This window comes from Hyperolius riggenbachi, chromosome 1 (assembly GCF_040937935.1).
Source record: "Hyperolius riggenbachi isolate aHypRig1 chromosome 1, aHypRig1.pri, whole genome shotgun sequence".
Taxonomy (NCBI): Eukaryota; Metazoa; Chordata; class Amphibia; order Anura; family Hyperoliidae; genus Hyperolius; species Hyperolius riggenbachi.
Genome location: NC_090646.1, coordinates 582818486 through 582844747, shown reverse-complemented (window position 1 = coordinate 582844747; position 26262 = coordinate 582818486). Strand labels below are relative to the sequence as shown.

The window sequence follows — 26262 nt, the reverse complement described above, 5'->3', positions numbered from 1 at the left end:
CCACAGTGATTTTTTGTTCATGCGACCTACAAGTGTCTGGTAGTATGCTTGCAGGAAGCACAATGAGGCTGGGAAAATCACAATGATCGCACTGCTTCTAATAGAAGCAGCCTATAATTGCGGGGGCTTAGATCAACGAACGGGATTTCCCATTCATTGATCTCCGTGCGAGCGGGCGGCGGCGTGCACGAGCGGTGGGTGCGCACGAGCGAGCGGGAGCGCGGACAACGACGGTAGCGCAGGAGGTGCGGAAATCTCCGTTCCTGGGGGTGAAAGGATGGAGAAAAAGAACGGAGATATCCGCACCAGTGGGGGTAAAGTGGTTAAAGGACAACTGTCCTGAGAGGAATATGGATGGTGGTACATTCACATCTTTTTAAACTAAGCATATTGCCTTGTTGTCCTGCTGATCCTCTGCCTCTTATACTTTCAGACCCTTAACAAGCATGCAGATCAGATGTTTGGCTTAACCACTTCACCTCCAAGGGTTTTTCCCCTTAAAAAAACAAAGCAAATTTCACCTGTCAGCGTTCCTTCCATTCATTTGCCTATAACTTTATTACTACTTATCACAACAAAACAATCTATACCTTGTTTTTTCGCCACCAATTAGGCTTTCTTTGGGTGGTACTTTTTGTTAACAATTATTTTATTCTAAATGTGTTTTAACAGGAAAAATAAGAAAAAAATGAAAAAAATGTGTTTCTCAGTTTTAGGCCATTATAGTTTTAAAAAAAATACATGCTACCATAAGTAAAACCCACGCATTTTATTTGCCCATTTGTCCCAGTTATTGCAACAACTAAAACTTTTCCCCTAGTACAATGTATGGCACCAATATTTTATTTGGAAATAAAGGTGCATTTTTTTCAGTTTTGCGTCCATCCCTAATTAAAAGCCCATAATTTGTAAAGTAACAGTAATATACTCCCTTGACATACATATTAAAAAAAAGGTTCAGTCCCTAAGGTAACTATTTATGTATTTTTTTTAATTGTATATATATATTTTTTTTTTTTGTAAATGTTTGAGGGGATAATTATTGGGGCATGTGGGAGGTAAGGGGTTCATTTTAAATGTTAAAAAATGTCTTTTAATGAAAAATAAAGTGTAGATGTAATTTTACTAATTGGCCACAAGATGTCCTCGTGCATAACTTCCCTATGCGTAGCATTACTACGCAAAGAGGAAGTGATGTGTGGATGTGTAAGTATCGTTTTTGTGAATGGCGGCGCCGTTTCATAGACGGTGGTGGCCATTCACACGGGGAGTTAGATCAATGAATGGGACATGTGTTCCCATTCACTGATCTCCTGGTTAAGGATTGGCCGTGGTAACAATTGCGGGAGCGCACAGTGGGGCGAGCAGGGAAGTAGTAGCTACATCTCTGCAAGGAAATATAGGATTTTGCAGGGATGTAGTTACTTGTCCCGGGGAAGGGGAGGTAGTTAAACACCAGAGCAATTTTCACATTTCAGTGCTGCATCCATTCATTCGCCCAAAACTTTACTACTACTTATCACACTGAAAAAAAACTATACATTGTTCTTTTCGCCACAAATTAGGCTTTCTTCGGGTGGTACTTTTTGCTAAGAATTATTTTATTTTATATGCATTTTAAAGTGAATAATAAGAAAAAAATAGAAAAGTGGATTCATGGCAGTGATGGCAAGCCAGATAACTAGAAATTAATAGCAATCAGTGTGTGACGGCTGGGGTGGGAGGGATGTAGGGGCGCACTTTGGTATCTCAGCCTTGGGTGCTGGAGGACCTCGTCCTGAAAAGTAATATTTAATGGCATTTAGTAAGAAATTGACCAGCATGGTGAAGATTGTGAAGGGGAGTACTGTTTTAAGCAAACCGTCATCCCCGCTCTCAGCTTTGGTGAATGCCTCAGTTATGCATATGAATATGTCTTGCTGAATTAAATGGTCAAGGTATTGCATTTTGCAGTACTGGCAAAGTGTGTTAGTGTGTTTTTGGCAAACCCTGTGTGGTCACTATCATGGAGCATAGCAGCTACAAATTATTGATGATAAGATAGAGCTGTGCATAGAGGTGGCAGCATGCAGTGATGGGCAGATTATTTCTGTTTTCACGGAATAACCGTGATTCACGATCACAAGCACTTTTTCACTATTTGATTTCCGAATCCGAATCCGTGAATAATTCTGGACCACGGAAATTGGCCACAGAAATTCCGTAATTGCAAATAATCGGAAAGCGATCACGGTCGTGATCGCACTGGAAATTCGTGATTAGGTTGTGATTGGGCAGAAATGACATCCCTGGGCCAATCAGAGGCCCCCAGCCAGGCCCTAGCAACCAATCATAGGAGTGGGGGCCATTTCCAGAGCTCCATCCTTGCTAGACTCTGTGTGGTACTGAGAGGATCATCTCCAGGCCATATCTGCATAAGCAAGAGTGTTTTTAGTCCTTACATTGCCCTTATACTGTATCTGATACTTGTATTCAGCTAGCTAGCCAGTGAGTGTTACTTAAGTTAGTTGTAGTCAGTGTAGTAAGTGAGAGAGTGTACTGATTGCTGTGCTTACTGCAGGCATATGACTGATTCTACTGCTCTATTACTGACTGTATACTTGTATTTAGCTAGCCAGTGAGTGATTAACTTAAGTTAGCTGTAGTCAGTGTAGTAGTTAGTGACAGTGTACTGATTTGCTGTGCTTAGTGCAGGCAGGTTCAACTTCACACTGATTCTACTGATTTATTACTGTACAATTGTTAGCTAGCTAAGCCAGCCAGCCAGTGATCAACTTCAGTTAGTTGCAGTCACTGCCACTGGTCCGTCACTAAGTTTAGTCAGTGACGTTGTACTTTGCAAGTAGCGTGAAGCCGGTTAGTTTGCTGTGCGCATAGTGCAGGCAGACCGCGGAGCTGTCCACTGATTTTCATGTTCTATTACTGTATTCAGTGTTTTTTTTTTCTTTTCTGAAAAATCAATAAAAGCCCATTTATATTCCGTCCGTCTGTCCCCAGGCCCACACACACGTATTGACTGTAAAAATCAGCACACTTTCTCCACCTTGAAATCTTGTGCATACAACATGTCACAACATCAACATGGCAGGGGTCGTGGTAGGAGAGGGAGTGCCATTGCCTCTGCCACTTCTCGGACTGGTCCACGGCCAGGAAGAGGGCGCTCAACTGTAGGGGATGCAGCAGAGAGGCGTCTATCAGCAGCACAGCCTGGGCCCAGTCAGCCGACGTCGGTGGCACCCATTTTCAGCATCTTGGGTCGCCGTGTGGTCATTCAGGAGAGTCACTCACAGGCATTGATGGAAATGATGACGGAAGTGCAGCCCATCATGACTTTATCCCAGACTTCCGCTGTGAGCAGCACTCCCAGCAGCAGCACACGTCTCCTCCTGCTGTGGTGCCATGGTCTTTCTGTGCTGCCGCACTGACCGCTTTAGTCCTCATCCTGCTGCCGCTGAGTTTCACCGCCAGAGGCCACGGATGCATTTAATTTTTTGGGCAGCATTATCATGCTGTGGTACCACCAGTGAGGTGCCATGGTCATTCTGTGCTGCCGCACTGACTGCTTAGTCCTCCTCCTGCTGCCGCTGATGTTCTATTTCACTACTTAAGTCTGCGTTCCCAGCGCCAACGGCCAAGGACAACTGTGCTGCCATGTCATTGCTATCTTTGATAGGAGGGGAAAATTTTTTTACAAAAACCTCTCTGGGTGTTTTTGTGGCGTCGGTCACTCATCCTCCTACAGTAGTACCACCACCGCCAGGTGCCACTGGGACTCACCATCACCTCTGTGATTGCTTAAAGTGTATTTTCCTGTTTAAAACCAATTATCAATTTATAGATGCATTTAAAGTGTTGATTTAACTTTCTTTTTGGAATTTTTTTGTTTAAGTTGTAGTTCCTTATCACCTTTATAATCCATGCAATCCTTGCTGCCTTGCTATTAGCTAAAATTATTTTTCGTGATCACAGTCATTAATTTCCCTGATTGCCTCATTCATGGGAATTATCCGGGTCGAATTCGTGAGTCCGTTTTAAATCTGGAAATTGATCACGGAATTTCCGGAATTTTTTTTCAACCACGGCCGAATAGGTCGAATCTGTGATTGGGGGTATCTGAGAATCACTAGCAGCATGGGGGCCTTGATAAATAGTGTTTAATACATACTTGGAGCTCTACTCATTTTCAGAACTTATACAAGTAGAAGACTCGCTGTGGCCATCTATGTCCCGCTGTGCTGCTCTGTTAAGGTAAACTTCCTCTGCCACTTCATCCTCCATTGTAGTAAATTGCCACTGGCTCTCTACCACAACGCCAGCAAATGACTTCAAGAACCACATTACTGTCTCACTCTAGGCGCCTCCTGGGATGGCCAACCGCATGCTCAGAAATCATGGAGTTTCTCTAAGCCTATAAAGCCCTGGTCAGACTTCCTAACACCAACTTACTACCAGTAACATATCTTCAGGGGAGCAGCTATTGAGACCACAGGGGGCTGTGTGCCACCAGGGGCGTAGCATTAGGTGGTGCAGAGGTAGCCACCACATTGGGGCCCTTGGGCCAAAGGGGCCCCACAGGGCCCTCCCTCAACTACAGTATTAGCTCTCTATTGGTCCTGTGCTGGTAATAATCACTTCTATAGATACTTTGAATGGTAGTGATCACTAACAAACTGTTCCCCATCCCCTTCTTGCACCTCTGACACTGTGGTTACCATTGGCAGGTTTTGGGGCGCCGTATCAATTGTTATGTATAGAGTGCTTGGGGGGCCCTATTGTAAAACTTGCATCGGGGCCCACAGCTCATTAGCTACGCCACTGTGTGCCACAATTACTAATTCACACTCATTGATAAAAGGGATTCATCCTTCACACCAGATGTTTTTGTGGCTACACCTGGGTGTGAAGATTACGATGTGGAACTCAGGCCTAGAAGGGATTTAGTTATTGTTGTTCCTATGTAGCTTTCTACTTAGATTTTTTTTTTCGGGGGGGGGGGGGGGCAGGGTTGGTGGATGTTGTGTCATGCTGGAGTTAATTTTATATGCCATGGAAACCTAAATTCTATTTTATTATTTTGCACTTGCTGCAGCATCTTAGGGGAGCACAAGCCATACAGATATATTCTGTTTTTCCCCATGAATGCAAACTAGGTGTTTTAAACAATTTCTCTCAAATACTTAAAAAAATACTTTGGCAGATTTTTCCATAGAATCCCATAGTAGCTTGTACGCTGCCACAGGAGGCTTGTTTTAAACTTGCAGCCTGGCAAATATGGTACCCCAAATGTCAGTGTGACCTGACCCATTAACCTCCTCAGCGGTATGGACGACTATACACGTCCATCACCGCCGGAGGTCGCCGCTCAGGCCCTGCTGGGCCGATTTGAGCGAAATAAAAAGCAGCACACGCAGCCAGCACTTTGCCAGCCGCGTGTGCTGCCTGATCGCCGCTGCTCTGCGGCGATCCGCCGCGAGCAGCGGCGAAAGAGGGTCCCCCCAGCCGCCCGAGCCCTGCGCAGCCGGAACAAAAGTTCCGGCCAGCGCTAAGGGCTGGATCGGAGGCGGCTGACGTCAGGACATCGGCTGACGTCCATGACGTCACTCCGCTCGTCGCTATGGCGACGATGTAAGCAAAACAAGGAAGGCTGCTCATTGCGGCCTTCCTTGTTTATTCTGGGCGCCGGAGGCGATCGGAAGAACGCCTCCGGAGCGCCCTCTAGTGGGCTTTCATGCAGCCAACTTTCAGTTGGCTGCATGAAAGTTTTTTTTAATTAAAAAAAAAACCCTCCCGCAGCCGCCCTGGCGATCTTAATAGACCGCCAGGGAGGTTAAAATACAGTACATGGACATTTAATTTCTGGCCGTTTGCCTGCTTCACCACATTTTCCCTTGCTGCCGGCATTTTAGGAGTAGTAGAGAGAAGTAGTATACCGCTCATCAGCCAAGCAAAATCAGTAGCTGCTGAGTTTGGCTTCATTTTGAGTTGCACACCGTTGGCATGCAAACCCAGAATATTTGTCATATCTTATTGGTCATCTAGTCATTAATTATCTTTCCAACTGGGAAAAGTGTAATGTCTGTTCAGGGCTTATATCCCTGACGACTGAGGTCACCTATATTGGTACGACTGGGAGACAGGAACCAGCTGTAGGGCACAGCATACATTGCAGCACCACAGCAGTATAACCTGTTGGAAGAGTCATGAGTACTGCAGAGGCCAGTGTAACAATTCAGTGACTGTCCATGTGGGCATACCTTTTGGCAGAACCCAGGCATCAGTTTCCAAACTTCCTTGCCGTGCCAAAATAAAATTAGGTCAGCCGCAGTAATTATAGTGAATAGGTTAGTATGAAACACTCTCCATAAGGATACAGCCGGAGGCTTCATGGAAACCCTCCAATACTAATACCTGTCACAGTAGCAGGAAATCCAATAAAACCAAGAAATAGAGAAAAATACATTGGGGTTGATTCACTAAGAAAAATAGAGTGAGTAACCTCCTGTCACTCGCACTATTTAACCCTGCGCTCTATTGGCAGCATAGCGTGCATTATTAACTTTAGTCAGAGGTGCAGGGTTAAATAGCACGAGTAACAGGAGTAACAGGAGGTTACTCGCGCTATTTTTCTTAGTGAATCAACCCCACTGAGTGTGTCACGGGAAAGAAATGCACTAAAGGTGAACCTGCACCTCAAGCTGCAATAAAAGGAGGCAATATGCACTATCACTGTCCTGCAATGGTGGGTTTATCAGAAAGTAAAGGAGTCAGGCTCTATGCCTTTCTTATCCTGCTGGTGGCAGCCTGGTGAACTTTGGTGCGGACTTCTTCTGTCCACCAGCAGATGGCTCTTGTTTTGCTGGGAGTTGTGCAACTCCCCGGGTTGCCAGCAGATGGAACTGTGAGGAGATTGTGGAAGGTCACCTGATCAATGTGCTGCATATTTAAGAGTGGACTTCCTAGCAGCACATTGCTAGATGATTCTGGTATTCCTGCAGTGTTGTGACTCTAGCCATTATTCCTGTGTTCCCTTGTTCCTGTACTCTGAACTCCTGGTATTGACCTTTGCTAGTCCGACTATTCTCTTTGCCTACTGTCTGTATTACTGATATTTTCTGATTACCTGGTTTGATTCTGCATGTCTGACTTGTCCCTAGCATGCCGATTTGGTTTATCCACTCCTGTATATATCGTGAGATCTGTGTTCCTGTGTATACCATTGTATATATTGTGTGATCTGTGTAATTGCATATTGTTGTATATATCTGTATAGTTAGTCAGTTAGAGGGAATCTGGTATTTGATTCATTGTGTTGATGATTGTATGCTTGTACTTGTATGTGTATGCTGCTGGTTGAATTGCAGCACCTATGTAAATAAACACGTTTTCACCTTCAAATCCAACCTGTGCAGACCTCAGTATTTTCTTATATGTGATTTCTTGCTTCTGCCTTGTCTAGATAAGAATCTGCATGTGCAGATCCTTACAAAAGGCATAGGCATCATATTGGTACAAAGATATGAACAGCTTACACTGAATCCAAACATTAAGTGCTATATTTATCAATCAATTCATAATCAATTCATAATTAAAAACAAAAAATATATACAGTCTCTCGTAGCACATTCACAAACGAATACATGGGCCAAATGAGAGTCTTCTGTAGGGCAGGTACCCTTCTAGGTTAGATAGCACATTTTTCAAATGTCCAGTACAACTTCTGAGCCATTCAGTGATCACTACAGAGTTGAACGCATGATGCAGCCCTGTTTGTTTTTATAAAGGCCTGGAGCAAAACATTTTTTAATTAAAAGACAACTGACCTGAGAGGGATATGGATGGTGCTACATTTACATCTTTTTAAACTAAGTATATTGCCTGGCTGTCCTGCTGATCCTCTGCCTCTTATACTTTCAGGCCCAGTGCACACCAAAAACCTCTAGCAGTTCTGCAAAATGCTAGAGGTTTTTGAAGCAGATTTCAGAGCGATTCTAGGCATGTTTAGGCCCCGTTCACACTTGCGGTTTTGTCAAAACCGCACCGGATGTCCGGACCGCACCGTATCCGGACCGGACCTGATCCGTACGGTTCCTATCCGGATCCGGTCCGTTTGCATCCGGTTTCCGTGCGGTGTGAACACGGTTGCGGTCCGGATCCGGTTTCTTAAGGAGATAACAACCTGTTATTACCTGGGGTCTGGGAGGTCAGCAGAAGGGTCTGGGGTCATTGTTGGAGACAGGTGGACGTGTGGAGACCATCCGTGGATACAGAGACTGCAGTTGGGACCATGGATCCAGGCATTTTTTACTCGTATACCTGGGAATTCTCTGTTGTTCTCCTCCTCGTTATCAGACTAATCAGACATGTTGCTGCCTAGAGCTCCAGCATGAAATCGCTGCTGCCCCACCTGAACGCTGGGCCCATGTGGTCCCCATCCAAAATGCATAGGAAGTGGGGTAGAACGTCCGGTTTTTGTAGCCAGTGTGTTGTGCGCTCTCCGGTTCTCATTGGTTTCCATTGGCCGGATGGTGCAGTCCGGCTCCGCCCCGGATACGGCTGCCGGAGGAGCCGGACCAAAAAATAGCGCATGTTGGAACGGACGCCGGAGTCCGGATCCGGTCCGGATCCGGTCCGGCTCCGGTCCGGCAGAACGGACGCATGTGAACGGACGCATAGGCTTTCATTGCTATTGCCGTGCGTCCGTTCCGTCCGTTCTGAAAGCGGTCCGGCTCCGGCACGGCGATTCCGGACGGCCACCGCTAATGTGAACCGGGCCTTAGAGACGTTTTCTAAACATGCCTAGCGTTTTTTGGAGTGTTTTTGTGTAGCAGATTACAAATATTGTTACAGTAAAAGCTGTTACTGAACAGCTTCTATAACAAAAACGCCTGGAAAACCGCTCTAATCTAGCGTTTTTCAGAGCGGTTTGAGCTTTTCCTATACTTTAACATTGAGGCAGAAACGCAAAAAATCTAAAAAATGCTGCAGCCCCCAAGTTTGCGTTTGTGGAAAAGACAAACCTCTCTGGTGTGCACCAGCCCATTCACTTTCATTAGCCAAGCGGTTTTCCCCCTGCAAGAGTTTTAAAAAACACTCCAGAACCGCTCCGGTGTGCACCAGCCCTTAGTCAGACCCTTAACAAGCATGCAGATCAGATGTTTGGCTTAACCACTTCACCTCCAAGGGTTTTTCCCCATAAAAAAACAGAGCAATTTTCACCTGTCAGCATTCCTTCCATTCATTCGCCTATAACTTTATTACTGCTTATCACAACAAAACAATCTATAGCTTGTTTTTTCACAACCAGTTAGGCTTTGTTTGGGTGGTACTTTTTGTTAAGAATTATTTTATTCTAAATGTGTTTTAACAGGAAAAATAAGAAAAAAAATGTATTATTTCTCAGGTTTAGGCCATTATAGTTTTAAAATAATATATGCTACCAACATTAAAACCCACACATTTCATGTGCCCATTTGTCCCAGTTATTGCAACAACTAAAAATGTCCCCTAGTACAATGTATGGCACCAATATTTTATTTGGAAATAAAGGTGCATTTTTTTCAGTTTTGCATCCATCCCTAATTACAAGCCCATAATTTATAAAGTAGCAGTAATGTACCCTCTTGACATACATATTAAAAAAAAGTTCAGTCCCTAAGGTAACTATTTATGTATTTTTTTTAATTGTATATTTTTACATTTTTTTACAAACATTTTTTTGGGGGGTGGGGGAATAATTTTAAATGTCTTATTTAAAAAAAAGTGTAGATGTAATTTTACTATTTGTCCACAAAATGTCCTCGTGCATAACTTCTCTATGCGTAGTATTACTACGCAAAGAGTAAGTAATGCGTGGATGTGTAACTATCGTTTTTTGTGAATGGAGGCGCCTTCTCACAGACGGTGGCCATTCACACAGGGACTTGTGTTCAATCAATGAACTGTGTTCCCATTCATTGATCTCCTGACTAACGATTGGTGGTGGTAACGATTGCAGGAGCGTGCAGGGGGCGAGCAGGAAGGGACGTAGTAGCTACCTCCCTGCAAGGAAATATAGGATTTTGCAAGGACGTAGTTACTTGTCCCGGGGGAGGGGAAGTAGTTAAACACCAGAGCAATTTTCACATTTCAGCTATGCATCCATTCATTCTCCAATAACTTTATTACTTCTTATCACACTGAATACATTGTTGTTGTTTTTTTTTGCCACAAATTAGGCTTTCCTTTTGGCTAAGAATTATTTTATATAGTATTTATTTATTTTATTTTACATGCATTTTAAAGTGAATAAGAAGAAGAAAAAAAAAGAAAAAAATTATTTCTTGGTTTTCAGCTAATATAGTTTTAAAATAAAATATGCTACTGTAATTAAAACCCAAACTTTTTATTCGTCCCGGTTATTACACCGTTTAAACTATGTTCCTAATACAATTTATGGCAACAATATTTTATTTGAAAAAAAGGTGTATTTTTCCATTATGTGATTTTTGGGTAACTTAACCCTCCTGGCGGTCTATTAAAAACCGCCAGGGGGCAGCGCAGCAGTTTTTTTTTTAAATCCTGTAGCGAGCCCAGGGCTCGCTACATGATAGCCGCTGTGCAGCGGCATCCCCCCAACCGCTTTGATCGCCTCCGGCGATCTCCGATCAGGAAATCCCGTTCAAAGAATGGAATTTCCTGGAGGGCTTCCCCCGACATCGTCACGTCATTGGGAGTCCCGATCCACCCCTCAGCGCTGCCTGTCACTGATTGGCCAGGCAGCGCACGGGGTCTAGGGGGGAGGGCGGCTCGGCAAGTGGCGGCTAATCGGTGCGGGGCGGCGGCGATCGGAATACACACGCAGCTAGCAAAGTGCTAGCTGCGTTTTGCAAAAAAAAAATTAGGCAAATCAGCCCAGCAGGGCCTGAGAAATCCTACTGCACGGCTTACCCCGGCTAAGTCCCTAACGTAACAATTTATGTATTGTCTTTTAAAAAATTTTCACAATTGTGTTATATGGGGGACTGGGGGCAGGGAGGGAGAAAAATTAATTAATGGGCTTGTTATAGGGATAGGAAATGTATATTTAGGGGTTTTTTTTATTGTAATATTCTTTTTGGCCACGTTTTTCTGTCTGGTTAGAATGCAGCTCAAGCTGCGTTCCAGCCAACAGGAAATTACAGTGACTGTCATTTTCACAATGGAATGATTGTGTTGCTTGTCGAAACAGCAATCGTTTCAATGTAAAGTGAATGGGAACCGCATTTTTAAAAAAATTACGCAAATACTTACCTAAGGAGAGGGAAGGCTCTGGGTCGTATAGAGCCTTCCCTCTCCTCTCTCGGTGCTCCCTATCCTGTGCTGGCTCCCCCTGTTTAAATCCCCCGCCGAAAGGGTAATTGGAAGTCTTCGGGAGCAGTGTCCTCCCGTAGACATGCGGCTTCATACTGCACAGGCGTGAGCGTGTAAGAGAGCCTGCTTGCGCAGGCGCAGTACAGGGCCGCCCTTCTTCAGGAGCACTCGTGCTCCCTGAAGACTTCTGAAGCCTCCTTCGGCCGTATAAAGCAGTATTTGACTAATTTAGTCAAATACTGCTACCGGGCGAGCCAGCACCGGAACGAGGGGACCAGGAGAGGAGCCGGAAGGCTCTATATGACCCAGAGCCTTCCTTCTCCTTGGGTAAGTATCTGTCTCATTTTTTTAAATGCGGTTCCCATTCACTTTAAACACTTGGATTGGGTTTAGGAACATATGTTCCTATTCCCCAATCTGTGAACTACCGCGGGGGGCTGTAAGCGCGTGACGGGCACACACAGACAGGGACACGGATCTAGGCCCCTGGGAGCTCAAGTGATATGTTCAGAGACGTAGATACTCGTCCAGTGGGAGGTAAAGTGGTTAAAGCAAACCTGAACTGAATAAGAAAAGTCAAAATAAACATATTTATGTCATACCTTCACTACCTCCCATGCAGTCTGCTTATCAATCTCTCCTCTCCTACATTCTGTTTGTCCACTGTGATCGATGGCATTCTCCTCCATTTTAAAAATGGTGTTGACCCCGTAACAGCTTCCGGGTCAGCACTACTTTAACCAGTAATAAACTTGAGCCGTAAGGAAACATGGACATTACCTTGCACATCAGTTATTCTTTCAGTGACAGCAACTGATATAATGAAAAAGGGACCTAAGGCTTTAAGCATCCTGAGAGACAAATCTGACTAGATCTTGTCAGAACCGGAAGGAATCATTGTTAGAAGAAATGGTGAGCTTCTGAAAGGAACTGACGACGAGGTACATATGTAATATTCATTTGCAGGTACATTGTGTGTTTATTTTAAATATTTATAAAACTGCATTTACCGCATGCTTGTTTCAGGTGTGTGATTCAGACCAGAGCAGGATCATCCACCAGGCAACCTAGGCAGGTGCTTGGGGCATAGCGGGTGTCAAGGGGCCCACCAGCCCTCTCTCCACTCCAGCTTATAAAAGGTCCACAATGATACCCCAAATCTACTACCTTGCCCAGGACCCCCTTACATCTTAAACCATCTCTGGTTCAGACACTACTGGTGCATGAAAGATCAGTATCCAGCAGGATGCCAAGTAACTGGAAAAAGGAAATAAATATGGCAGCCTCCATATCCCTCTCAGGTCAGTTGTCTTTTAAGGCATTCTAGCAGATCTGTAGCCAGGGCCGGATTTGTACTTTTTACCGCCCAAGGCCACTATCACCAGCTGCCCGCGGTCCGACAGCATCCTAAACTCCCCCCCCCCCCCCCCCCCGCAATATGGCAGGGATTAGATTGTAGGACAGTTTGTGATTAGTAATAGGAGGGATTCAATTGTAAGCTCCTTGACGAGTAGCACATTTGGTGAGTGACAGGCGGCTCAGAGATCACTGTATGTGCCCATTCGCTGCCCCTTCATCCCCCGAGTGCCAGATCCGGCTGTTTGTAGCCACCCAATGTTATGTGCAAACTCTGTGTAGCAAGACAAATGTTTGGCAGGCTAACTGCTACTACCCCCCTGCTGCCCACAGACCGCCCCTTGCTTTCCTGGTGCCCTAGGCCATGGCCTATACGGCCTTGCCTGAAATCCGGCCATGTCTGTAGCAGACATCTGCTTGCTGCTCATCAACCGGATCCACTTCAAATCCTGGGAGTGATCCAGTCAGTGCTGTGCACTAGTAGAATGGATAAAACAAGGATTGGAGCAGACAAACAGTTCTACCACATCTCAGGCCCAACTGTGCTTCTGTACACGTTCAACAACTGCAGTGTGAGCACCGGCTGCTCAGTCTCACTTTCCTTCAGTGAACTCAGGGCCAGTGGTGGGTCGAAGTTTCACATATGCGAAATTTCGCATCGGAATTCGCAATTACGCATCGTAATCATAATGCAAAATTTCAGGGAAAATTGTAATTCATTTCGTATGTAATAGTACTATTTCATAATTTTGCGTAATTTGTATGAAATTTTGCATAGTTTTGTGCTGACTTTAGTGGTTAAAGTGGAACCAAATTAAAAATACAAGATTTCAGAAATAAAATCTATTTTCTAAATCATAATAATAAATAGCAGCCTTCTTTCAGCTGCATGATGACAGATATAAAATATTTTACATTTATTGGAGGAACCCCTCCCTTCCTTTCATATTGCCGGGACAGAATCCGGCAAACTGGTGGAGTAGGAGGTGTCCGGCAAAGGAGGAATTGCTAATGGCTGCCACCTGTATAACCCTAGTTATGGAAAGAGAAGGGTGAAAAGCATGCACTGAAATGTTCATAGGCTTGAAGGAGTGTTTATTTATCTTTGTATGTGTCAGAGTGCTGCAACTAAATATTTTTTTTTAAAAAAAATGTTTGGTTTGGATCAGCTTTAATGTCAAAGCCCCTAAACATGCTATTGCTACTAATTGCTACATATATTAAGGAGAATAGTGGGTATAAGTCAAAAAATATAATTTTTCAAAAAGACCTTGTAGTTTTTGAGAAAATCGATTTTAAAAATGCAAAGAAAAAATGGTTTTTAAATTGTAATTTTTCTGAGATTTACTCAAAAACTACACGGTCTTTTTGGAAAATTATTTTTTTTTTACTTATACCCACTATTCACTATTTTAGTTAGTGTCAGTAGCATGTATGGGGGCTTTGCTATTCACTGCCAAAGTCGGCACAAAATTATGCGAAATGTTACGTGAAATCACAAATGACTCTGCAAAATCAATTAAATGTGCAAATCATTATTACTATTAGGCGAAATTGCAATTTATGCAAAAATGTGCGTAATCGTAATTAGCTGATTACGATCATCACTACTCAGGGCCAGAGGTGGGTTAAGAAGTAATGGGACCCTAGGCAAGGTAGTGGATATGGGGCCTCCTTGTGGTCCTTTTAATAAGCTGAAATAGAGAGTGGTCAAAGAAGATGGCAGTTGGGCCCCTTGACACCCACTAGGCCCCAAGCATTTGCCTAGGTTGCCTGGTGGATGGTCCTGCTCTGCCCAGGGCTCATTGTTAAAGGCAACTCCAGGAAAATATTATATTTGAATTTTATTGCTCTCTTGTGCACCCATCTATAAGAATTTCCTGTACAGAGAGGAAGTAGAGATATCTCTATAAGAGTGTCAGCAACAAATAAACATTTTAATGTATTTTGGAGAGTGGGTCAAAGCTATAATCCCTGACTATTTGTTATGCCTTATTTCCAGACCCTGAGACCACCAGCTTTTATATTAAAACCACAAAGTTTTAAGGAGGTACTGAGGACAGGACGCAAGAGGAAGTTCCCCCCGAGGACAGGAAGCAAGGGATGTAAACAGCAATAAAAGAGAGGAAATTTTAACCCCATGCCACACTATTGAAAAGTAAAAATTAAAAAGAATGAATTGGGTTTCTAAGATCTGGATGTCAACATAAGTGAGGGACATTTTACAGCAATCTCCAAGGAATTGGCAACACGAGTCCATGTCATCATGTTTGTATGGCACCTTTGTATGCAGAACTCATCCTTCAGTATCCACTTCCTGGCATAACATGAGCAGCCAAACATAAAATGTCAGAATAATACCAACCTGAAGTGAAGAAAAAATTGTCTTTACTATAAAAATATATATATAAAAAAAGAATATACAGCATAAAAGTATGTTTTAGCTTATGGGCCTTGTGGTTCAGGACTTGATGAAGACTCTGCAGGGCTATTTGAGGTTACTGATGAGGGAGAGGGTGTGGTTTCTGGATCCGGTATGGAGGGATCCTTCTCCTCATACTTAGGTGGAGGATCTGATAAGAAGTAAGCATTACTATAAGCCTCCGGAGGGTCACTTGGCAGCGGAATGGTGTAAATTCCTTCTCGGCCTTGAATATTCCCTTGACCAGTATTTGGAGACCTGGAAAACAAAGACATGTAAGTCACTGACATAAAAGATATCCAGAAATGTTTGTATTAGTAATTACAGTTCTAGTTAACACAGCCAGATTTGTTATTATTAAAGAATACCTGACCCGAACAATGTAAACTAAGTACAGAGGTATGTTTAGGAGAGTTTGTATCTCTGTGTGCAGTCTGTTGTCCTGGGTGCTCCACCCGAGTCACCGTAATTATCAACGAAAAAAATTGACTTTTAGAGAAAGTCAAACTTTTTCACAGGAAGAGGTAAACTTGCAGCATAAGCCAGTCCCACTTTCCTACCAATCCTTTCACACCCCACTAAGCCTGCCCTCTAGTCTACACAGTTTGCCATGGACACAGAAGAATTTTCTAGGTGGAAGAGCTGTTTTTTGGAAGTGAGCTGTGGCTGAATGGGACAATAAGGAAAGTACATGGTGGACAGAATCTACAGGAAGTATGTATTGTATTCATATGTTTATTTACTTTGTGTGTGTTTGGGTCTGTTGTCCTTTAAAAGTGAATTGCAGTCAGTGTTGGTTCTTAAGTTAACATTTTTACTGCCTGAAGCAAAGCCAAACAAAGCAGGGGCAAAAACTTCCCGAAAGCAGGGCCAAATACTTTGTGACGCAGGCGTTTAGCACGCAATAGGTAAGGTGCGTGGCTCTAATAGTTTAGTGCAGCAGGCCCTGTGTGCGTTGCGTAACACCCATGCTACAACACTAGCACAACGCAACACACACTCTGCTTATAGCATGAAGAATTGCTTTGTTATGTGCTGGTAATTGCACAGGCTTTCTGGTAACTCATTTTATAAATAATAATAATTCCAGTATTTGTAAAGTGCCTTTCTCTTGTCGGACTCAAAGCAATTGTGAGGCAGCCACAAGAGCGCACTCAGTAGGCAGTAGCAGTGTTAGGGAGACTTGACTGAATAGGTGCAGCTTACTGAACAGGCAGAGCCCATGATGTAAATCCCTTGATTTAACATGGAGTTGTTAATAAAACATTTCAGCAGCTTTTGCTGCGCCTTCATATGACAGAAGCCATACAGAGTATCCATGTGAGAAAGAGATGACAGCAGACCTGGAGAAGTGCTTCTCTGTGAGAACAATGAGAGATTGTTATACTATGGTGGGCGTGGGCGGGGCGATAATTTTGGACTCGTACCTGCACCATTGTTTGGTGGACTAGAAAATGTTCCTGGCTAGTCAGTCAGCAGTAATGTTTTAATTTATTATACATATAAATGGAACAACCGTTCATGGAAAGACATGCATATACCCTCCATTGTTAGAATATTTTTTTATATCAAAACAATAGATCCATTTGATTTAGTTGGATAACAGCTCAGGAGTTCCTGGTAAGAGTGTTCCGTCAGTCTGACCTCATTCTGATAACAGATGGCAGGAGCTCCTGAGTTTGCATAACATGTGACCTTATAGTGAAGAAGGTCATGTGACACTGCACAAGGTCTGGTATAGGACAGGGCAGCAGCTGTCAGACTATAAGTATACTTTCACCTCGCACTCTCACCCTAGACTGGTTTCCAGACCATAAAAATGAGGTTATGTGAATGAAAACCCTTTTGTAAGTAACCCCAATTTAAAGTCCAGCTAAATCCAAACTGAACATGGCAAATTCTATAAGAAATTGGGATAAGAGTAGATAGAATTCCTGTTCCATGACCAAATGTACTTGCCACTGTGGTACAGCTCGCTTCCTCCCCCTTTTAACTCAGCTAGTGAGCTCGTCAAGCATGTCAAAGAACCATGTGACACCTAAGCTAGGAAAACCAATAGATACCAGACCTCCCAGCATCCCTGCATTACAGTAAAAAAAAGACTGTGCACATAAGTTTAACTTTTTTTAGTGAATAGACCCTGTGTATCTCCATGAGGACACAAACTTGTTGCCAAGAGGAAGTAGGTTATACTTAGGAAATAACTTGCATTAATCAACATGATTGCTTTGAGAGTTTTCCTTGATCATTTTTGGGTTTAGCTGAGCTTTTGTAAGTCTGTTAAGTTCACCAAATCAGTCCCCAATTGCCCCTGATTTATAATGTCTCCCCTATGGGATCTGTTCCTCTGCTCAGGTACAAGAGAACATTAAAACCTCACATCCTGACAAGTTGCCTGTAAGGGGCATCGATGGGTGAAGTCTGCACGTCACTGTGACGTGAAGCCCATGCTGTCTGCAAAGACCGAACTAGCATTGGCGTCCTGCATCTGCACTCTTGGAGCAATGTTGCGGCTGTTGTAGAGGTGAGCCTAGAGGCGTGTGAGCGCTGGATGCCGCGTTCTATTGGAGAACGGGAAGTTTACCTGTTGTGACCCCGCTGAGTGGGATTGAAAGCCGACTGCATACTACAGACACGTGAGTGGGCACCCACCAGAAGACAGAGTACAGCAGAGGTGGTGAGAACAGTCCCAAGTTGCCTCCTGATTTATAAGGTCTCCCCTATGGGATCTGTTCCTCTGCTCAGGTACAAGAGAACATTAAAACCCTACTACCAGTTAAAGGATATCAGAGCCGAAAAGGTTTGGAGAAACGGAGAGAGCAGGCAAGTATGGGGAACTGTTCTGATGGCCACCGCTCCCCCCATTCTCTTATGCCCCCTCCTTTCTTACCTAAAGCCCACCCAACCCTCCCCCCCTGTGTACTGCAACCCGACTCCGGCGACCCAGAAGAGGCTGCCGGGGGGGCTATAGGTAAGAAAGAATGGGGCAGAGGAAAATGGGGGGAGCGGTGGCCATCCGGACAGTTCCTCATACATGCCGGCTCCCCCCATTTCAAAAACCTTTCTGACTCTTGTATCCTTTAAGAAGATAAAATGAATAACACAGTGGCATGCTCCCCTGGTACACAACTCACATACATCTGCAAGCACATCCCACAAACATCTCTCTTTTAGGGTACTAAGTAGGTGCTGCATGGGTATGTACATTTCCAGCTCTAATTCCAGTATAGTTCAAAGCAGTGAGTAGTGTCGCCTACGTCAATTAGTCATATGGATTAAAAAAAAACAAAAAAACTCTGAAGCCATTGTTCCAAAAACATATATGACTCAGCTGACTTAAAAAACACTGCTGAATCATAATTCTTCAATCCACATAAGCTATACTCATGGACTCCTCTCTTTTGAAGTCAGGATGTCCCTCTTCCCAAAGTACTGTGTCGCTATGCTGCAATTGTCACAATTTCTGATCCACTGAAAGGCACCATCAGGCTATTATTATTATTTCGGATTTATATAGCGCTGGCATCTTCAGCAGCATTGTACAGAGTATATTGTCATGTCACTGTCTCTCAGAGTTCCCAATCTAATTCCTACCATAGTCATATGTCTATGTATGTATCGTGTAGTGTATTTAACGTAGTCTAGGGCCAATTTTTTGGGGAAGCCAATTCACTTTTCTGTATGTTTTAGGGATGTGGGAGGAAACCGGAGTCAGTGCCCGGGGGAAACCCACACAGACACAGGGAGAACATACAAACTCCTTGCAGATGTTGACCTGGCTGGGATTTGAACTGGGGACCCAGCGCTGCAAGGCGAGAGCGCTAAGCACTGCCCCATTATTATGCTGGAGACACCCCACTACAACTGAATTGCTTCGTCCAATCAGCCTGTTTCGTCAGGGTGTGACAAACACTGAGCTATGCAAGAAAGTCCAGTTAGCTCATGGTCCAGACCATCCCTCCCCTCAGTGGCGTACTAAATGGGGTGCAAGGGGGGGGGACACTATAATTCTTCCCACCCTCTCCATGGGCTCACCAGACCACCACAAAGATTGTCACATGGAGTGGGCGTAACACTGTTGCGCCACCCCCTCAAATTCCCACACCTAAAAAAAGGTTTTGGGGGGTTGTGTCTGTAAATAATCAGCACCGGGTGTCAAGTACCTTAGGTAACTTGAGTCATTTGTAAGTAGGTAACTGTCTGTACAAAACTATATTTAACAAACACTTTGTTATTTTAAATAAATGTTTAAATGAGATGGTGTTGTTGCCTGGAGTCCTGGTCATCCAAACCCTGCAACTTTATTTTAGATGGTGGGTGCAGTTTTGGGTATTTTTTTTACGTAGCCCCGTTTCTAGGGGTAGGCAAGGCAGGTGTCTGCCAAGGGCAGGGATGATCTCAGACCTTAACCACGAGTAATCACGAGTGACTACTCGTGATTGAAATGAGGTTTAATTACAGCAGGTGTGCGGCGGAGAAAGAAAGGGTGATTTACTCATAAATCAGTGTGTCTTCCCTGCTAAGTCCATGCGTCCTGTTAGTCTTGTTCCAAGCCTCGCTGCTGTCACTTCCTCCTTCCGGCTTGAAGGAGGAAGTGACAGCAGCAAGGCTTGGAACAAGAGTAACAGGAGGCATGGACCTTTTTGGATCGCAGGGAGGACACGCTGATTTATGGGTAAATCACCCTTTCATTCCCCGTCACACACCTGCTGTAATTAAACCTCATTTGAATAACGTGTGATCACACGTGATTACTTGTGATTAAGGTCGGAGATCATACCTGCAGGAGCGCAATGAGGGAGGGTTGGCAGTGATGGAGGGGGAACCACGGGCACACTGGGACTCAGCTGCATGTAGAGGGGCCCAACTTCTCATTCCCTCCTTACCTTGTATTATAAATACTGTTGTAAGCAGGAGGATGATCACTCCTGGGTATAGCAGCATTTTCAGGACCAGACCCTGGTGACGAAGCATCAGCAAAATATGGAGGAGGGGGAGGTGGGAAAATGATAACAGCATCACCTGTAGAGAAAAGAAGATACAAAACAATAGGTTACATCTCAAGCTGTATAGACTATATAGCTTTATAGACTATAGCTGTCTATATAGCAGCACTGCAAACACACACACAGTTTGCTATACACTATTTGGTGATGAATTTGCGATCTGTGAACCCATTAGAGCCCAATACAAACAACTTCTGTTGCCCAAAACAGTAGTTAATGATTGTTTTAGGTGACAACGTACCTAGCAGTGTGTTACAGACGTGCATGCTTGGCTGGTTGGCATGTACTGTAGCAGTGAGAAGGGAGGGGGAGCAGGATTTATTCTTCCACTGTACATGGTTTAGAAAATCCCACTTAGTCACTTACTGTTTGCTTAGGATTATTAGTTGCAGGGGGCAGATATCAGCTACCCCCATTTTCATTCAGCTGGGTGTTGCTAAGGTTCAGGGAGATCATGAAAAGTTCACTTTGTGTCACAGGAACAGTAATAGACCCTCCTCCAGTTCTTATACTCTTCATTTTCATTTAGTGGTAGAAAGGGGGACAACATGGGGGAGGGGGCACCTGAGAAACTACCCATATACATCACATGAGCAGAATGATTTAGTGTGTAGAAAACTAAACCCTTGTCACTGACTTGGATTCAGAAATGCATCTAGCTTCCTTGTAACTCTGAACTATGGCCACAATTCACTAAGATCATACTAATGATAATAAGGCAGGTGAAAACTTATCTCCACACATCAATGAGTGTTTTAACCATTTAAGGACTGCAGTCTAGCAAAAAGGCTATCAGTTACTGAGGGGTCTTGTCTGTTACAGGGGCTGTCACAGAGGTGCAGTCTATTACTGGAGGAGGACATGCTACCCAATTTTTATTTTGGGGATATGTATACTCACTCACATTCAATACCATGTTTCACTCAAAACTTGACACAGTTGAGACTGAATATAAAAAAAATATAAAACAAAATATTTATTTATTTTTTTTTGGTGGGGGAGGGGATGGCGGGATTGTTTGCTGTAGGCACTACTTTCCCTAGATATACCCCTAAATACACAGAAGTCTGTATATCGATTTTAGCATGGTTTCTGGGCTTGAGTTGTTGGCATTGACAATGCACCCATACACAAGCACCGAAACAACAGTACCAGTGTATGGTGCTGACCTTTTATGATGCAACATTTACAACCCGAGTGTCACAATAAACAATACAACACTTATTAATTTACAGCAATTATTCCAGACAGGCTCCTTGGAATACCAAGAATTTACTCTGTACGGAAAGAAAGACTGGTTTGTTACACATTATATAACCTGTTAGTTTAGACTCAAAATTATGAAAGAAGCAGAGCAGCCAGTCAAAATAGGTATTACAAAACAGCGAGATTGTTTGCTTTTATGGTCCAGATTGGCATGCATAGCCCAGATTGCATAACAGCTAGATTGTTTTGGTCTTATGGTCCAGATCATGCATCCACTAAAAGGATTGAAGCCATTCTACGAACAAATCAAACATTTTACCAACATTTTAATAGTTGGACTCCTAAAGACTCGAATGACATTAGTGTCAGTTTAACAACTTGAGTACCAACAGTCTCTTGCCCCTTAAGGACAAGAGACTGCAGGTACAAAAAACAGGGCTCACCAACGTTATGGCGCGCTGACCTCCGGCGCATGCGCAGAAGACCCCGACTGACGCGACTAAAACAGTTACCGGGTCTGATTGCGGCTAACCAACAGACCGCATGAGGATGGCGCGGGACTCAGACATGTTTATGGGGCTAAAGGAAGCTCTGAGTAAGTATCAAATCTTTCTTGTTGTACATCTCTGGTACATTTTAAGCAAATAAAATCCTGTATGTTTTACCTCCGAAATGGAGGCTTTGTCAGGGGTGAAAAACAATAGCAGCACAATGGCTAAAGATGCAGCAAAGCCTTGGCTGCATCTTTAGACATTATGCTGCTATTTTGCTGTGACCTTTGTATATAATCATGCTTGTTTGTAATGTATAGTCTGCACTATAGCACTTTATTTTCCACCCCTGACAAAGCCTCCATTTAGGAGGTGAAACATGTAGGATTTTCTTTGGTTGAGAGTTATAATTATTTAGCATGAGAAAGGGAAAAGTTCAGTCCTAATTTAGTACAACCCTGATACAAATCTCCTATAGGGCTCCTCTTCCATGCTAGTTAGTAGAGATGGCTCGAACCTCCAATTTTCAGTTCGCGAACCTCAAACGCGAACTTCTGCAAAAGTTTGGTTCGCGCGAACTTTTGCGAACCGCAATAGACTTCAACGGGGAGGCGAACTTTGAAAACTAGAAACATTTATGCTGGCCACAAAAGTGATGGAAAAGATGTTTCAAGGGGTCTAACATCTGAGTTTTTGCATGGCGGAGTGGGATACACGCCAAAAGTCCCGGGGGAAAAAAAATTCAGGATTTGACGTACAGCAGCATTTTAAAAATGTTCACACCGCTGAGCCCTGTGGTGTGGGCACTATGGTGGCGTCAGCAGCTCATGTTGAAGGGCACGTTGGCTGGCTGTCCATAGGTGGCGATACATGGCGTCGGACACTGCCACCAGCTGTTTCTGATGACGAGCTTCCCCTGCTTCTTTCAGAAACTCGTCTCCTACTACTCCTCTCTTACTCCCCCTCTGAACTGTCCCCCTGTTCATCTCCTCTATTGGGAACCCACCTGACATCCGTATCATTATAATCATCATTATAATCATCCTCCCCAGCTTCGATTGCATCAGACACCTCCAAAACTGCACCAACAGCAGGTACTTCATCATCCTCCTCCTCACACCTTACGTCCATAGTGTCGCCTAACTCAGACATATGAGGTGGTGTAACTTGCTTAGCGCCTTCATCTTGTTGTAACAATAATGGCTGTTAATCAGTTAATTCCCCACCAAATAACTCCTGCGACGTGTCAAATTCAGCAGTTGCGGTGCTTGTAGTAGAGCTGGTGGCTGCGGAAGATGAGGTGTTCTGTGTTAAATAGTCAACCACGTCCTGACAATCTTGGGAGTTGATGGGACGTGCCTTTTTCTGAGCACTGTACTTTGGTCTAGGGCCGCACGAAATCACGTCAGCACGACCTCGAACAGACCTGCCGGGTGGCCTGCGTCTGCCTGTTGTTTTGTCCATATCGGGGGGAATGAAGTGAAAGGTATTGTCCAGCGCTGCGTAATATGTTGGCGCTTTATAAATACAATAAATAAATAAATAAATAAATATGCACTGACTTGACTAATACAATGTGCAGTCACACAGGTGCAGTGAAAGGTATGCAGTGACTGGTATTACAATACAATGTGCAGCTGTCACACAGGTGCCGTTAACAGGTATGCATGGACTGGTATATTAAACAGCGTGCGGTCACACAGGTACTGTGAACAGTTATGAAATGACTAGTATTACAAATGTGCAGCTGTCACACACACACATAGGTACCATGAACAGGTGCAGTGACTGGTGGTATATAACACTGCGTGCGCTCACGTAGGTAGGTGCACTGAACAGGTAGGTATGCAGTGATTGGTATTACAAATGAGCAGCTGTCACACACACAGGTAGTTACTGAATGTGCTGGGCCTGGCAGTGGCACAGTAGGAATTACCAAGGGGGCAAGGACCAGCTAAGACTGACTGACAGGGCTGTATATGCAACACAAGTGTCTGTGGGACACAAAAAAAAAAAAAAGATCACAAGAACAACATTAGCTCTCAAAAGAGCTGTTAAGGGTTGCTTTTTAGCAGTATCAGCAAGGAGCAAGCTAACAAGCCTAACAAAAGAGCCTAACTAAGCTTTTCCTATGTCCACAGCAGGTTCTCTCCCTTCTCTAATTACTGCAGCCACATGAGTGAGTGAAAAGGCTGATGCTGCCTGCCTTTTATAAAGGGGGGAGGGGGGCTCCAGGAGGGAGTGTAGCCTGATTGGCTACCCTGTGCCTGCTGACTGTAATGTAGAGGGTCAAAGTTGACACTAATGATGTAGTATGGGGCGGGTCAAACTCGCATATAGTTCGCGGTTCACCGCGAACCATTGAAGTTTGCGCGAATCGGTTCGCAGTTCAGGCCATCTCTACTAGTTAGGTAGTACATTGTGTGTCATAACGGTCTGCCGTTGCCTACTTTGAGATTTTTAATTAAAAGTTACATTTTAGCTCTATCCTCCTCAAAGGTTCAGTGTGTTTGACCTGTACAGTAGCATGTGGAGTGGAGAGGTCACCCACCTCTCCGCACTTTTGTAGAGAGCTGAGTGAGCTCTGCACCACGGTCTGCTCACTACTCTACATGTTAAGCTATCTAATATGGGGGGTACTTCTGGCCACCCAGTACTGGAGGGTAGGAACCTCTGCCTTTAGATCATAGCACTACCCAAATTGCAATGTGTACTCTGAACACACTATGTAATAGTGGCAGAGGAGGCAAAAAAGCAGGAAGAACCGGCACTGCTAAAAAATGCTGTTTTTAATTGAGACTTCATCAAGCGTCATGCATACAATGTACATGCGTAATGGAAGCAAACTTGCACTGTGGATAGATCAAAAATACATGTGGGGTACCTTTTGGTGCGGTGGGTGCTAGGTTGTTAAGCCTGATGGCCAGTTCGCGCACGTCTGCATCTACGGAGGGCATCCTCTGTAGATGCGCAGACATGCGCAAAACGGCTGTCAGGCTTAACAACTCAGCACCCACCGCACCAAAAGGTACCGCACTCGTATTTTTGATCTATCCACAGTGCAAGTTTGCTTCCATTACGCATGTACATTGTATGCATCACGCTTGATGAAGTCTCAATTAAAAACAGCATTTTTTAGCAGTGCCGGTTCTTCCTGCTTTTTTGCTTCCTCTGCCACTTTGAACATACTATACACTAGAGCACGCTGAGCTGAAGGTGAGGCATCCAGAAGGCCGCCGGAGCACGCTTGCTTTCACTGTAGTGCCAACCTGCTTTCTCTACACTACTGACACTATGTACTAGGTTTGTACTATAAAAACATGCAATTTTTTTGTGGATGGACTTACCCACAGTAATATGGAAGGGTTCATTTGTTGGCGGTTGTGTTTCCTCCTCTAAGACGGATTCATTATTCTCAGAAAAACGATGCTTTTTCTTTATGTGAGCCACAACGAAGAAGCTAAGACCAATAAGCACAATAAGCGGTCCCATTATTTGCAAGGAGAGGAGTCCACAATTTCTGTAACTTGTTTCTGTCCCAGTAGCATTGTGGCTCGGCGTGACAGTACTGCACCCGGGGATCCAAACGCCCAGAACACTGATGAGCACTCCACAAGTGACAAATAAAAATCCAAATATTAGAAACTGAAGAAACTGGCGGCTTTCACCGCAGAGAAAAAAGCTGTCCGGATCAGTCTGATCACCTTCTGATTGTCTTCTTCTGGCCTCCAGCCTGGCTCTAGATCTTGCCAGCACAACAGACGCCAGGCCAATTGCTGCAAGCGCCGGTCCCAGTACTCGGAAAGTCATGCTGCAGTTACCGCCACTGAGTGACTGGCAGGACTGGAAACCAAAAATGGACAGGAGGAATCCAGCACAGAAGAGAATCACTCCAAAAACAAACATGAAAAAGATCAGCCTGGTGTTCTGGCCAGCCCTGTTGGACCCAAACGGGAAAGAGAAGAAGGGCTGCATTTTTGCTATGTTGACCAATCTGCTCCAAAGTGCAAAGTTGCCTGTAGACATGAGGAATAACAGAATAGAAAATAATAGAAAATTCAAGATTAGTGGCATAACGTGAAAAATAAGATAAATATTGATTCACATTTTACAGCTCAGTGAGGTGTTCAGCAACAAAGAGACAAGATGAAAAGCTTAGCACTGCTGACGCTAATTGCTAATGCACTTACATTCGATTCTTGTCAAAAAAGTTAATCTTGTGCAATGACAAAAAAAACAGTGAAGATAATACTTATCGTGTGCAGAGTGGGGGGATGTGGGATTAGCAGTGGGTGCCGTCTGGTGCACAGCTTACAGTAAGGTGTTCACCTGGCATCATCTGGCTAGTTCAATGATCTAGGATAAGCCAGTCAGCAATCTAAAGGCACAGCAAGTGTACCTGCTGTACCAGATCTAGCAAGGGCTGAACCAATTAACCTGTCTCCTCTATCTA

At 44.1% G+C, this 26262-nt stretch overlaps 1 protein-coding gene across 2 annotated transcripts in view; it reads right to left on the bottom strand.

Moving 5' to 3' along the window:
• Positions 1 to 15055: 15055 nt before the first annotated feature.
• TMEM171 (transmembrane protein 171) overlaps positions 15056 to 26262 on the bottom strand; it is a 29031-nt gene continuing 17824 nt past the window's right edge. For both annotated transcript variants that reach the window (XM_068248344.1, XM_068248353.1), the window contains exons 3-5: positions 25157 to 25825; positions 19993 to 20128; positions 15056 to 15364 (exon numbers count right to left, since the gene is read on the bottom strand). In XM_068248344.1, coding sequence (XP_068104445.1) covers positions 15130 to 15364; positions 19993 to 20128; positions 25157 to 25784 — 999 coding nt within the window. In that variant the 5' untranslated portion in view covers positions 25785 to 25825 and the 3' untranslated portion in view covers positions 15056 to 15129. The remainder of the gene's footprint in view (positions 15365 to 19992; positions 20129 to 25156; positions 25826 to 26262) is intronic.